This window comes from Stegostoma tigrinum, chromosome 18 (genome assembly GCF_030684315.1).
Source record: "Stegostoma tigrinum isolate sSteTig4 chromosome 18, sSteTig4.hap1, whole genome shotgun sequence".
In the NCBI taxonomy this organism is placed as follows: domain Eukaryota; kingdom Metazoa; phylum Chordata; class Chondrichthyes; order Orectolobiformes; family Stegostomatidae; genus Stegostoma; species Stegostoma tigrinum.
The window spans coordinates 662,236-678,088 of record NC_081371.1 but is presented as its reverse complement, the minus strand read 5'-3'; the positions used below and the strand labels follow the sequence as shown (position 1 = coordinate 678,088).

The window sequence follows — 15,853 nt, the reverse complement described above, 5'->3', positions numbered from 1 at the left end:
ATTAATTGACAGAGCCATAGAACATAGAACAATACAGCGCAGAACAGGCCCTTCAGCCCTCGATGTTGCGCCAACCTGTGAACTAATCTAAGCCCATCCCCCTACACTATCCCATCATCATCCATATGCTTATCCAAGGACTGTTTAAATGCCGCTAATGTAGCTGAGGCCTCTGCTGGTTTAACCTAGCATCCTGTCGTTCTTAACCACCCTGCACCTTCAATGTTTGGGTCCCAATCCAGGTCATCCTCTGTTATGGTTACTGGATCCTACTTATTCACTTGTATTTGTGCTTTCTGTTCAGTTGTTTTGAATGTTATGTGTATTTAGATACAGAGCCTTCAGCTTTGTCCTTTTAGTATTTTTGTAACTTTTAACATAAGCCTTTGCTTTTCTGTTTGATTTGTACCTTCTATCCCTTCCTGACACAGTCAACCCATAATTTCCCATATTAATATCTTTTACACTTGCTTTGCATCTTTTCTTTGATTTATCACATGGTCCCAAGTTTGATCCCTTTTCCTCATGAATGAATTTAAAATCTTCCCTGTATTATGCACTCAGTAAGCGCACCAGTTCCAGTACTTTTCAGATGAAGACTGCCTTGTTGGTAGAGACTTTCCCAAATATTGATACCAGTATTACACAAACTGGAACCCACTATTTCCACACCAGTCTTTCAGCCTCACATTCATTTCTCTAATCACATTTCCCCTATTTCAGTTTCCAGAGATTGTTAACTTTGAAGTTCTGCTGTATTTGGTGCTGAGCTTTTCATATTGACTTTTACATTGTTTGTCTCCTTGCTTTTCTCACATTGTCTGACTCTCTCATGCACTTTGTATAGATCTCTCTCTGTTTCACGGTACACCCACCCTCTGTCTCATTTACTCTCTGATTTACTTTCTTGTTTTCTATCTCTAACTCTCACTCCTGTTAGCACTCTGTTTGAAAGTGAAGTGCTGAGACTGACTGTTGACATGGTTACTGTGACACTGTTTCAGCTTTGGTGCACTGTTGTGTTAGTCTCTTGTCCCAGCTTCCCATGATGTAATGGGTTGTTGTGGTTGTGCTGTGGCCCACTCTGAAAGTCCCTTGAGCAGATTGGTAAACATACGTTTGAGGTTTTGAAAACTGGACAGTGTTTCTCATTATAGGCCACCCTGTAGGTGTCTAGTTGATTAACCCTGGATTGCATGCCTGGTATCTGCTATTGGTTTCAGGATTGCCGCAAACAGTGGCACTATCTCATCCTATTCTTGTTTCCCTTGTCATTTCTTCCCATTTGTTTCTCCTCCCCTCACATTATTAGAATCTTTCCTTCGCCCTCTTCTTCTGTCCCTCTCACACTCTGCTCCTGTGCTTTGCTTCTCTTTCACCTGTCTTGTTGAAGTTGAGGCCCTTGTTGGAGCTCCGCGGCGAAGACCTCTTTCCTTCTGCCACTGCTGTACCCACAACCGAGGTAATGTAGAGCAAGCCGCAAAGGAATATCATAACCACCAGGCCTTCCTGGATCCCAAGGCTCAGTACAGTTCCTTTGGACACCTGGTCAAGTGCAAATTCAAACCAAAAATTTGTGAGGAGCTGAGGGTTAGTGAGACTGAATTGGAACAAACTGAAATGAATGGGATGAGGGTGCCAAGTTAGTGGGACAGAATTTGAGGGAGATTGGGACAATTTCACAGGTCCTTGAGAAGTGTCTGGTGGGATGGCATGTTAATTCCAACCCTCAATAGCACCCTTACTCTGAAACTCACCCCTCTTGCTAACCTCCATCACAACCCATTCGTTTGAACCCAATTCTCAACTGCCATGTGCCAGTTCCCTCTTCGTTCATCTGAACCTTTCTCATTCCTCCTGCTTAATAATTCTGGGAATCTTTCACATGCTCCTACTTCCTGCTGTCTCCCACTCCATTTCCCATTTATCCCAGTCTTCCCCTCCTGACTCTCCCTGACACCCCCCAAATCTCCTGTTTCCCAGGATATCATTGATTGCCTAGTCTCTAATTCCTCCTGGGCCTCCATTTATCCACACACCCCTGTATCCTCCTTATGTAAACTCGCTTCTGATAAACTATGGGCTTGGTCATTCCTGACTGACCCCTTGTTGTGATCAGTGACTAAGGATCAATGAAGCTCTCCAGTGAACATGTAGTTGAATAGCTGCCAGTGAAGGAAGATGGAACATTTTATAAAATGAGTGGGACTGAGCAGGAATTGGTGTAGGTTAGCCTAGAATCATAATAAATTGAGTGGGCCAGATGGCCAAAGACAACTGAGGTGAGGTTGCCCATTTCGGCAATAAAACTGAGCAAAGGGAGCATTGATGGAAAGGGGAATAAAACAGAGAGGGGAACGGGCAGTGAATGGAGAGAAAGGGTGCAATAAATGGAGAGGAGGAGGGTCAGTAAATGAAGAGATAATTAAGTTAATGGAGAAGGGGAGGGCACAGTAAAGGAGAGAGATAAGAAAGGTTTCTCCTTGACGTCACATGGTAACCCTTGGATCCCATTCCACTGGGAAGCATGTGAGTTTTGAGGTTGTGAAGGGCCCATAATTTTGCTGGTGCGGTGAACTGGGGTCATGGCACAGACCAGAATGTTAAAGCACCTGCCAGGGACTGTACTCTGCCTTGACGCCTGCGCGCAGTGATTCACTTCATCCCATCTGCAGTAACACTTCACCCCAGCCTGCTTGATTGCATCTCACTGACTGAGCTTTGTTTCATGCATCCAGCTTTTCTCTTCAGTTCTGTAGAAACCCACCTTGTTGAATGGCCTAGTACTTCCCTTTGGCTGCAAACCCCCATTCCTCGCCATTTGCTGCAGCCACAATAACCTCAAGCCTCGGTCAGCTGCCAGTGAAGACTCCGAGCCTCTCAAACTGTGTCCTGCAGAAGTGAATTCAGGAGCCAAATGGAATCAGCAACTGTTGAGCAAGAATCAGCAGAGGGTAGAGGCTGAGAAAGCAAACGGATTAGACATTATAGCCAGAATTTTATGCATTAGCGTGGTGCAAAGTCTGATAGTATTACAAAACAAAGTGGTATGACATTAAAATGAGGTTCCTTTTTACAGAGATAGGGTTTTTCAGCCATTTGGATGGAATATCTCTTTATGACAGGTATCTTATTCCAGATGATGCTCAGCAAAAGTAGACCTCTGATCTCTAAGGCCACTATTTGTAGTCGTTATTGGTTAAATACAAGCTCAGGTCAATCAGAGCGTAACTGCTGCAGGTTAAGGGAACTGCAAATTTGAGTGCAAATTTCAGGCTACAAATTAAAAACACACAATTTTAACCCAGAGTGTGATGCCTAATGTACATGCAGTCCCAAAAATATTATAAGCAAAGATTGTCGATCACAATTCATCGATTAAATAGAGATGTCAAGAATCAGCAATAATTCTATGCTACCTATAATTAAATGGCCTGCTCCTATAAGGCCCTGGAAGCACCAGTAGATCAAGCAAAATGTTCCAATAAAAGAAAGAAGCTCAATAGATCAACTCAGAACATATTATCTAAGTTGCTAGTATTTTGAACCATAACAAGGTTACAGAAGAGGTCATTGAGTGTTATGTTGATGTGTTATACATGGATTTCCAGAATGCATATGATACAGTGCCACACAACAGACTTGTGAGAAAAGTTATTGGTCATGGTATAAAAGGGACAATATAGAGGATACAAAATGGCCTAAGTCATAGGAAACAGACAGCAGTGGTCAGTGTGTGTTTTTCTGGCTGGAAGAAGGTTTGTCATGGTGTTCCCCAGAGGTCAGTATCAGGACCTCTGGACTCGGTGTGCAGGGGACAGTTTTGAGGTTTGCAGATGACATGAAACTTTGAAGAATTGTAAGCTGTGAGGAAGACAGGGTGAAATTCAAAAAGGGCATTGACAAGTCAGTGGAGTGGACAGATAGGTAGCAGATGAGGTTGAATACCAAGAAGTGGGAGGTGATATATTTTGATTGGAAGAACATTTAAGACAATAAAATAGGAAGTACAATTTAAAAAGGGGTGCAGGAACAGAGGAACCTTGATGGATATGTGCACAGATCATTGAAGGTGACAGGACAGTTGAGAGAGCAGTAAGTAAAGCATACAGCATTCTTGGCTTTATTAATAGGCACATGGAGTACAAGAGCAGGGAGGTGATGTTGAATTTGTATAAAACAGTTGTTAGATCTCAGCTGGAATATTGTGTGCAGTTGTGTGGGCCACATTACAGGAAAGATATGAATACATTGAAGACAATAAAGTTGGGTGGAGAATTCACAGAGGTCTTCAAAATCATGAACAGGTCGGATAAAGTAGATAGGATGAAGCTGTTTCCTAACAGAAAAAGAACACAAAGGAGAGAGCATAGATTTTAAGTGGTGTGCAAAAGAAGCAAGGGTGATGCGAGAAGAATCTTTTTTCAGACATGGATTAGTTAGGGTAAGGAATGTACTGCCTGGAAATGTGGTGGAGGCAGGTTCAATGGAAGCATTCAAGAGGGCATTGCATTGTTATTTGGATAGAAATAGTATGCACAGTTATGGGGAAAAGGCAAGAGATTGGCACTATAGATAGTGATGCTCATTTGAAGGGTTGGTGCAGGTATGATGAGCCAAATGGTCACCTTCTGCACTGGAATAACTCTGTGATATTGTCAAGTTGTTTTAAGTTGTTGTCTCGAATTGCCACTATTTGAAAATTTGTAGTTAAATACAATGACAGCCCCTTGAAGCAGGGACTGGAGTCAGCCTGCCAACCTCCAGAAGCAGGCAGGACTAAGGTGGTCATTCAGTACTGGCAAGCATTTCTGGTGCCCAGCTTGGAGCTGAGGTCCAGCTGTGATTCACAGCTCCACTGTTAGACTTAAAACACAGCTACTTACAGAAGGGGACCTACCGTGAAATTGTGGGAAAGAAGGGTCATTTAAACTAATTACCTCACAACAGAACCAGCGGAGATGGGATTGTCAGAGTGTGTTATGTAACTGCACCGTTATCCTATTCCAACAATACTTGACAGAAACTGAAAAGGGGACAACAGTCCCAGATTTTGTCCTCACCTGCCATTTTTCAAGGGCTCATGAGATAGCCCACTTGCCAAATATCTGAGCCTACAGCCCTGAATTTATAACACTGACATTATAACTCTCATATTTAACTGTGACATTTATTGCCCTCACGCTATAACCCTGACATTACAGTCCTCACACCATAACACTGGCATTTCAGTCCTTCCATCATAACCCTGACATTTTCAGTCCTCACACTATAACACCGACATTACAGCCTTCATGCTATAACTCTGAAACTATAGTGCTCAACCTACGACATGATGTTTCACCCTTGCATTATAACATTAACATTACATCCCTCACACTATAACCGTGACACTACAAGCCTCGCTTTATAACACTGACATTGCAGTCCTTGTATTATCACATTGCTGTTTCACTCCTCTGTAACACTGATATTATACATAAGCATTTCAGATACAAAGTGTAAGTTATAGCAGTGATGTATTTAATGCATGATGATAGGGTGCAATGGCCAATAGTCTGGAGTAGGACAAGTATAGTCAGCCATACAGCACGCTGAAACATCAATCACGAATCTAAGTTCGTGAACCATCGCTGGCCTGAGGGGAGAGCGACAATTGTCAAGTTTCATATCTAGTCATCTAATTTGGATCCAGAAGTGGGGGCATTCCTGAGGAAGAAAAGGTACTTTCATGTGTGTTAGTTTGTGCATAAGCATGACGTGGCAGTGCAACTGAACGATATGTGCTTGTTTGTGAGTTGTGTGAGTGCGTAATCACGTGTGCGTCAGTTAGGAGCATGATACAACTCACTACCTGAGGAATAATGTTTAGACATTTTATTAAGCAGCAGGAGTGGAATATTATTGGAAGTGTCAACTCATTTATATATAGAATAATGGGAGTGAGTAACAGATTGGAATCTAATTGAGGGATTTGAGTGCGGGGGTATATATAGAATAACAGATACCTGTGAGTGAGGTAGTCAGCCAGTTTACATATAGAACTACGTACCTGGTAGTGAGTTACAGACTGGAATCTAATTGAGGGTTTTGGGATGGTTTATATATAGAATAACATACCAGGGAGTGAGTAACACATAGACTAAGAGGTACCTGGGAGTGTAACAGACTGGAATCTAATTGAGGGGCTCAGAAGGGTTTAAATATCAGATAACAGATACTGGGATTAGGTTACAGACTGAAATCTAATCGAAGGTTTAGGGAGGATTATATATCACATAATAAAGGCCTTAGGAGTGAGTTACAGACTGAAATCTAATCAAGGGGTTGGGGGTAGTGGGGATTAGTTTATATATCAAATAACAGATACCTAGGAGTGAGTAGCAAGCTGAAATCTAATTGACGGGTTCAACTGGTTTACGTATAGAATGACGTACCTCGGCATAAGTTACAGACTGGAATCTAATCAAGAAGTTCAGGTTGCTTTATGTATAGAATTGCAGACATTCTGGGGTGAGTAACAAGCTGAAATCTAACTGAGGGTTTGGAGTGGCTTATATATAAAACAACTGAAAGCAGGGAGTGAGTAACAAGCTGTAATCTAATCAAGGGGTTCGGGGTGGTTTTTGTATAGAATAACAGATACCAGGTACTGAGTGAGAGGCTGAAATCTAATCAAGAGGTTCGGGATGGGTTCATGTAGAATAAAGATACCAGGGAATGAGTAACAGACTGAAATCTAATCAAAGGGCTCAGAAAGAGCTGTGGCTTATGTATAGAATGACAGATACCCCAGAGTCCGTAACAGACTGACATCAGACTGAAGAGTTCAGCTGGTTAAAAGTAGAATAACAGATACCTGGGAATGAGTTTTAGCCTGGAATCTAATCGAGTGGTTTGGGGTGTTTATATGTAGAATAGCAGGTACTCAGGACAATGACAGAAATGCTGGAGACACTCCAGGTCTGGCAGCATCTGTGGCGAGAAAGCAGAGTTAAAATTTTGAGTCCATTGACCCTTCTTCAGAACTGATAGTCGCTAGAAAATGGTCAAATTTTAATGCTGATAACAGGGGATGTCAGAGAAAACAAATGGACAGATAGGTGGAGACAGAGCCCAGAGAGAATGGAAGTTAGGCAAATAAAGCGATGGTTGATAGTAAGCCAGTGAAGGAGAAGCGCTGATAATGGGGACTATGAGTAGGTGAAAGTGAGTTGACCATGCTGAAAGCAGACCGTGTCATGACAGGGCCCAGGGAGTGCAAGTGGGAAAAGGACATGGAATGAAGGTGTTGACATTCTAAAAATTATTGAACTTGATTTTGAGTCCTGAAGACTGCAGGGCCCCCAATGATGTGCTATTCTTCAAGAAAACTGAAAGAACTACTGATGCGGTAAATCAGAAACAAAAAGAGAAGTTGCTGGAAAAGCTCAGCAGGTCTGGCAGCATGTATAGAGGAATAAAAAACCAGAGTTAACATTTCAGGTCAGGTGACCCTTCCTCAGAACTAATGGTAGCTGGGAAAATGTTAGTTTGTGTGCAGAAAATAGGGAGGGGGTGGATTAGGGAGTAAATGATAGGATAGAGCCTTAAGAGAGAGAGAAGGACAGTTGGATAGACAAAGGAGTTGATAACGATCTGGCTAGGAGGGTGTTGTTCTTTTCTGCTTGGAGACCCTGCAGCCCCCCAAACTTAATATCGAGTTCAACAACTTTAGGGCTGAAACTCTCGCATGCCCTAGCACCTACACCACACACCAAGCTTTGTTAGTACACAGTCTGCCACCACACACTACCTATTGTTAGTTACTAACAATCACCATTAACAACTATTCACCCTCCTAGCCAGATCATTATCAACTCCTTTATCCATCCAACTGCTCTTCTCTCTCTTCAGGATCTATCCTATCATTTACTCCCTACCCCTTCCATATCCCTATATTCTAAATATAAACCAACACTTTCCTAGCTACTATTAGTTCTGAGGAAGGGTCACCGGACCCGAAACACTAGCTCTGATTTTTTTTTCTGCATAGATGCTGCCAGGCCTACTGAGCTTTTCCACTGCAGTGAGCCCCAGACAGAAATGTTGGCCAGGGAATTCAGTCGTGTGTTGTAGTGGCAGGCACTTGGAAACTCGGGGTCATTTTTACAGACAGAACATAGGTGCTCCACAAAGTGATCACCATGTCTGCGTTTCGTCTCCCCAATGAAGAGGAGGGCACATTGTGAGCTGCAAATACAGTAGACTGAATTGAATGAAGTAGAGGTAGATCGCTGCCTCACCTGGGGTGTGTGCCTGGAGCCTTGAATTGTGAGGAGGGAGTATGTAAATGGCCAAGTGTTGTACGTTCTACAATTGCATGGGAAGCTGCCATGGAAAGGTGTTGAGAGTGGAGGAGAAGTGTGCCATCTTTTCCAGAGGGAATGGCCCCTGGGGAATGCTGACAACAGAGGAGAGGGAGAATGTTTATCTGGTGCTTTGAAGTAGCAGTGCTAATCACTGAGCCACCGTGCCACTCACTTACTCCCAAGATTACCTGGACTGTGTCTTCTTTCACTTTGCTTCCCATTTGGACTCCATTCCATTCTCCCAGTTTCTCTGTTTCTGTCACATCAATTCTTATGGTTCCACCTTCCACAGGTGAGAGGATATGTAATCCAGGTAACTGGGACTTGGTGGGGTTGTAATGGATATCCCTGGCCAGCCAGTGTCCATGGGGGCAGCCTCAGAAATATCCACTTTTTCCCTTAGCGGAGGATTCCCCACCACAGTTGATGGGCCCTTAGCCGTGTCCGACACATTTCCCATACGACTGTCCGCACCCCTTCTCTCTCCTTGCATAACACCAATAGGGTCCCCAGTCCTCACTTACCATCCCGCCAAAATGCAATTCAAAGGATCATAAGCCACTGTTTCTGCTACCTCCAGCAGAATGCCACTAACAGATGCACATTCCCCTCACCTCTATTGTCAGCATTTACAGGGACTGTTACTCCTCAAGACACTCTGTTCCACTCCTTCACCCCCACATCTCCGCACACTCCCACAGCACCTTCCCATGCAATCATAGAAGGTACAATACTTGGCCATTTACTTAACCCTCCTTTACTATCCAAGGCTCCAGACACACCTTCCAGATGAAGCAACAATTTACCTGCACTTCACTCAATCCAATGTACTCTATTCACAGCTGTACTCTTCATTGGGGAGACGCAACACAGACATGGTGATCATTTTGTGGAGCACCTACGTTCTGTCTATAAAAATGACCCTGAGTTTCCAGTTGCCTGCCGCTACAACACACTACCAAGTTCCCTGGCCAACATTTCATTCTTGGGCCCACTGCAGTGCTCCAGTGAATCTCAGTACAAGCTGGAAGAACAGCATGTCATTTTCCACTTGGGAACCCTGCAGTCTTCGGGACTCAAATTCGAGTTCAATAATTTTAGAATCCGAAAAACTTCATTCCATGTCCTTTTCACACTTGCACACTCCAGGCCCTGTCATGATGCAGGCTGTTATCAGCACAATCAACCCATTTTCACCTACTCTCAGTCCCCATTATTAACATTTCTCCTTCCCTGGCTTACTATCAACCATCCCTTTATCTGCCTAATTTCCATTCTCTCTCAGAGCTCCGTCTCCAGCCATCTGCTCACGCCTTTGCCTTCCCATCCCCTGTTAGCAGCATAAATTCCACCATTTACTCACTACTATCAGTTCTGAAGAAGATTCACTGGATTCAAAATGTTAATATTTAAGCGACTGCCGGACATGCACTTGGACAGCAGTGAATTGAGGGGAATGTAGGTTAGGTTATTTTATTTTTGGATTAGGATTATTCCACGGCACAACATCATGGGCCGAAGGGCCTGTACTGTGCTGTACTTTTCTATGTTCTAACTCAGCTTTCTCTCCACAGATATTGCCAGACCTGCTGTGTTTCTTCAGCATTTCTGTTGATGTCCTGGGTATCTGTAATTCTACATATAAACACCCTGAACCACTCTATTAGGCTCCAGGCTGCAATTCACTATCGGATATGTCATTCTCTACATAAACCTGCCAAATCACTCAATTAGATTTCAGCCCGCTACTCACTCCCAGGTATCTGTTATTTTACATATAACCAGCCAAACTCTTTGATAAGATTCCAGTCTGTTACCCACACCCTGGTAACTGTTATTCTATATAAATCCAGCATCCACATTTCTTTGTTTTATTTTAGCAGATATCCAGGATTGAGTTACAGACTAGCATATAATAGAAGGTTTCAGGGTGGTTGATATCTAAAATAACAGATGCCTGGGTGTAAATTACAAGCCAAACTCTAACTGAGAGGTTCAGGCGTTTATATATAGGGTAACAGGTTCCTGGGAATGAAGTACAGACCGGAATTTTATTGAGCCTTTTGGGGGGGTTCATGTGCAGAGTAACAGATTTCTGGGGGTGTTCTGGAATCTGTCTCATGAGTTTGAGGTTTAAATATAGAATAATTGGCATTGGAAAGTGTGTTACAGGTTAATATTTAAAAAGAGGTTCAGGAATCGTACATATAGAATATCAGATACCCAGAAGTGATCTTGCAGTTACAGTTTAATTGAGAATTTTAGGATTGAGAAATAAAATAACAGCTACTTGGAGTAAGTTACAGGTTGGAATCTTACCAAGGGATTCAGAGTGGTTTATAAAGAGAAGAGCTTGTTATTGAAAACTGGAATCTCATAGAGATACTGAGAGGATTAATCGGGGCAACCAGAGGATTTAACTGATACAGCGGGGTTGTTTTCTAAATGTCTGTCTAATGGCCACACTGAATGATGACCTAGAGCTCAGTGAGATCAGTATGTTGTACTGTGCCATGTTTTTTGGAGTGTAGGCTTGTTGCTGTGTTGGAGTGAGCGCCCTAGATACAATTGGTGTGTTCTTTTCAGTGTTTGTGGATAATACATTCCCTCAACTTCTGCATGTATGGCAGTATGCGTTATGGGCCCTGATTTTCAATGTGCTTGCCAACAGGAATGGGAAAAAAAGATGATCCTCGACTGATGCAGGAATGGTTTAAACTGGTGCAAGAGAAGAACAGCCTGGTCCGCTATGAGTCTGAGTTGATGATCTTGTGAGTATTGATTGTGCTTTCTGCATAATTCCAAACAGAATGCAATTCCTTCCACTTGTCCTTGGTGTTAACCTAAATAGGCTGTTTCTGGACTGTATCTACAAGAAGTCTTAGACTGTATTACGAGATGTGCCTTTGAGAAGAATTTGCTCTGTCACGTTTCTTTTGAAAGAAAGTATTGTAAATTTGGACTGAGCTGTCTGCTCTGAGCCCGGCAATGTAGCTATGTCTTTTTTTAATTTGGCAAAATAGAAGCAACATGAATGGGTAGGGTCAAGCTCCCATAGAACCTGGATTTTAGTTGTAGTTTTCAATAGCTATTAGGGTTCAGAAGCTGCTTTACATCTCTCCTTGCAAAATGCTTGAGTTCTCTTTTTCTCTGAGTTTTCTGTTGATGTTCTTTCCTCCTGGACTGGAGAATTGCATGTAAGACAACCTGTTTTACTGAATATGCCTTTGCCAAGGATGTATTTATGGGTGTTACTATTTTGGAATAGTTGCTATATAGTAGTTAAATAATCTATTATTATTTTAAGTTTTCCAATAGAGTTGTTATTCCAATTCTTCTTTCTTTTGTTTGTATTTTTAACTATAGTGTAAGAATAAAGTGTGTTTTGTTTCAAGCCCAATACTTTGATTAATCAAATTGTATCCAGAACACAACATCTCACACTTGTTTTTGAAAATAAGAAAAATTTGGGGTCTAGACTGTCTTCTTAACATATCTAGAAAGGGTTTGATCTGGTCCATAAGAGCAGTCCCTCAGGGTCAAGGATGCCTACCTACCAGTCAGAAGCTGTGAACAGTCTAATGCTGGATTCACACACCCTGCCAGAGGTGGCAGGATAGTGTTTGAAGGGAAGTTTACACCTGTTCTCCATATGGGCCTGTCAGAGACACTGGGGATGGTTGCCTCCTTTCCAAATGCGTCTCCTCCAAAGTGGATACTCTCAGGCACGCGATTCCCGTGAGCGTATGGGGATGCTGCATTTCTTCAGGGAGGATTTGATGAAGTTCTTGAGGACTTTCATCTGTCATCCTAGTAACTACTCGTCATGATGGAGCTTCGAGTGGTGAACTTGGTTTCAAATTCATGTGTCATAGGTGAGGGCAGTGTGGCTCGGGCAAGGCAGCTACTTGACTATGAGCAGTGTCTTAAATGGCAGGGTGTTGGTTTGAGAGAGAACACTGATACTGGAGCATCTGTCCTGAGAGAGGGCGCTGATACTGGAGCTTCTGTCCAGAGAGAGGGAAGTTATACTGGACTGTCTGTCCTTAGAGAGGGTGCTGATACTGGAGCATCTATCCTATGAGAGAGCACTGAAACTGGAAGTTGTATCCTGAGAGAGGGCACTGATACTGGAGCTTTATTCTGCCAGCGAAGTTGCATAGTTTTGTGGAGACATCAATGGTGATGTTTTTCGAGGGTTTAGAGGTATCTGGTGTCAAAGTCTGCCAATGAAGATGGTGACTAATTTCATTTGAGGAGGACGCTCCATCATCTCCCTCAGTTGACAAAGTAAAGTCAAAGAAGGCCATGTATAAGCTACTACTGCTCTCTGCATCTTCTGAAATTGCCTTACTGTGAAGACTATGTCCACTGTGTCCCTTGCTGGACCGAATCCACGTTGCGGCTCTGATAGAAGCTCTTTGGAAGGAGGTGGTTAAGGAGAATTCTTAAAGTCTTCCCTTTAGTGGAGAGCAGGGAGAATTATCTGTAGTTGCCCAAATCTCTGAATGCACGTGACCCAAAATTATTCCTAGATTTCCTACATCACATTACCCAGTGATTTCTGCCACAGAAATGATCCACATCCCAGAAACCTTCTGATATCTCTATAATTTAGACATTGGAGGAGGAAAGTGGCCTCCAGTTATGCTACTTGTTATTTTTAAAAGGGCTGTCAAAGGTTTAAGCTAAAATATGTTCCAATTACTTGGATTTGGAATTTTTCAGACAATGCAGTATGTTGATTAATCTGCTGGACCTTTGCCTTGATATCGCCTACATCAACGTGGAGCCCTAGGCAGCTCTGCAGCTGTGGATTTACTGAGGGTTTATACAGACTCAATGGAGACTAAATGTTGATAGCTCCCAGAAACATGCATGAGGACTGAAAGCAGGATTAACACAGAGCAGCAACCTCTAATGTACAGCAATACCATTCTGTGATTTAACACAACTTCGGTTGGTAGCCAGTGCTAAATGTGTTGTTCAGTGGCTATCTGACTCAGAATGGAACCCAAAATTATGAGGGACTAGCATGATTTAAACTTAAAATTATTTGTGCACCCCTTAAAGGAAGCACGTATTGGTGCAGCTGCTGGAACCAACTGTGGAAGTCACTCTGGTAAGGTAAAATAGTAATGATCCCATAACTAGGATAGCACTAGATCTGTGATTAACAGATATCGCAGCAGAGATCATTAGTTGTGAATGTGGAGAGGAGGACGTGAGATCGCTATCTCCAGGGACCTTCCACTCTGAAGCCCATGGCCGCCAATGTCAGAAGCCAAGCTCCAAGAATCTGGATTCAGTGCTGCAAAAAGCTCAATGAGCTCACAAGAGTGGGTTAGGTCAGTAAATGAACAGGGGGAGACCAATTCAATTCCGTTAGCATATTTTTTCTCCATGATGCTGCCTGACCCACTGTGATGTCCAGCATTTCTGTTTTTAGTAATGCCTGAACTTATTCCATGTTTACTAAGATCATGCTGACCTTGAAGCTAACACAATGCACAATCATCTTATGCTATAGCAGTTTTGATTTGAAAATTGACCTCAGGTTTATATTTAATCAACGATCAGATATGAATTGCTGCTGACAGAATTGAGCTTCTTTTGTGTAAAAGTACTTCCTAATTTTTCATCCTATTGACCAGGGATAAGGTTGTGCTTGATTAATTCCTTGCTGTGTTCTCCAGCTAATCTGGCAATCTACCAAATCCAAATCAAAATCAAAATCATATAAAAGACCAAATCCAAATCTATCTTTCTCTATCTGTTCCTTGAAACCACTGTCCTCAATTCACTTACAGCTTCACTTCCAAAGATTCCCAACTGTCTGGACTCTGGCCTTCCCTTCACCAAATGGTTCTGCTCACCCAAACTCTTCTACCTCCCCTTAAAGCTCATTTAAACTGCCTGCCCTACACTGGCCATTTCCATAACTACGACACTCATCTCTACTGCTTTAACCTAAAAGCCACACCTAAACTTGGTTGGACCACTATCTCTCTGATGAAGGGTCTAGGCCCGAAACGTCAGCTTTTGTGCTCCTGAGATGCTGCTTGGCCTGCTGTGTTCATCCAGCCTCACATTTTATTATCTTGGAATCTCCAGCATCTGCAGTTCCCATTATCTCTGGACCACTATCATCTCCTGTTTTTGTCTTTAAAACTGCTCAATATTCTTGGATCATCCTGTCATACAAACATTATCCCTGGCTCCTTATTTAAGAAATAATATAATTGTATTAGAAGCAGTTTAGTGTGGGTTCCTGTGAGTGATTCCTGGAATGAAGGCTTTATCTGATGAGGAAAGGTTGGCTAGGTTGGGCCTTTACCCATTACAATTTAGAAGAATAAGAGACAATCTTATTAAAAGATCTTATAAGACCCTGAGGAGACTTGACAGAGTGGACATGAAAGGGAAGTTTTCCATTAAGCGAGAAACTAGGGCTGGGGAACGCAGTTTAGAAATAAGGGATTCCCATTTAAGACACAGATCAAGAGAATATTTTCTTTCTCTGAGAGAGTTGAGAGTCTCTGGAACACCAGAAAGCAGTGGTGGAAGAGTCGTTGAATGCTTTTAAGGTTGAGTTAAACAGATTCTTGATTAACAAGAACTTTGAAGAGTATAGGGAGCTGACAGGAAACTCGTGTTGAGATGCTAATCAGATCAGCCTTGATCTCCTCAAATGGCAGAGCAGACTTGAGGGGCTGAATGGCCTCCTGCTCCTTATATGTGTGTTCTCAACTGCAGACCATACTCACCCACCCTCGTTTCCTCCACCGTCACCACTAAAGTTTGGAGAAAATTCTAAAGGAGAAAATTAACCCTCATTTAAAGAAACAAGCTTTCATCAGGAATAGTCAGCATGACTTTGCCAGAGAGAGTCGTGAGTAACATTTTTCGAGGTGATGATCAGGAGTGTAGATGAGGATAGTGCAGTAAGTGTAATTTATATGGATTTCAGTAAGGCCATGGAAAATTGATAAAGAAGGTAAAAGCTTTTGTAGGATCAAGGGTAACTGACCAAGTTGTATCTAAAATTGGTTTAGTGACAGGAGACAGAGGCTGGTAGCAGAAGGCTGTTTTTGTGCTTGGATCCCAGTATGTGGCTTTTTTCTGATATTCATTAATAATGTAGATGAGAATGTGGCAGGGTGATAAGTTTGTAAATTACACAAAGAGTGGCAAGGTGTTTGTCAGTAAGAAGAAAGGTGTTCAGTTACAGGAAGATATAAATGATTGGTCAGATAGACAGATCTGTGACAGATAGAATTAAATTCTGATAAATGTGAGGTAATGCAGTTTAGAAGAAGTAACAAGACAAGGGAGTACTCAGTAAATGGCTGGACACTAGGAAGCTCAGAGGGATGGAGAGATCTTGGGGTGCATGTCGACAGATCCCTGAAGGTGGCAGGGCACGTTATATAAGAGTAAGATGTTTGCACTTATCTGTCGAGAAATAGATTATAAGAGCAGGGAGGTCATGTTGCAGCTGT

The 15,853-nt window shown here is 42.5% G+C and overlaps 1 protein-coding gene across 1 annotated transcript in view; it reads left to right on the top strand.

Annotated features, from left to right (window-relative positions):
* LOC125460785 (protein-methionine sulfoxide oxidase mical3a-like) overlaps positions 1 to 15,853 on the top strand; it is a 374,391-nt gene that overhangs the window by 336,985 nt on the left and 21,553 nt on the right. Inside the window, exons 42-43 of the mRNA XM_059652260.1 lie at positions 1,394 to 1,462; positions 11,023 to 11,122. Coding sequence (XP_059508243.1) covers positions 1,394 to 1,462; positions 11,023 to 11,122 — 169 coding nt within the window. The remainder of the gene's footprint in view (positions 1 to 1,393; positions 1,463 to 11,022; positions 11,123 to 15,853) is intronic.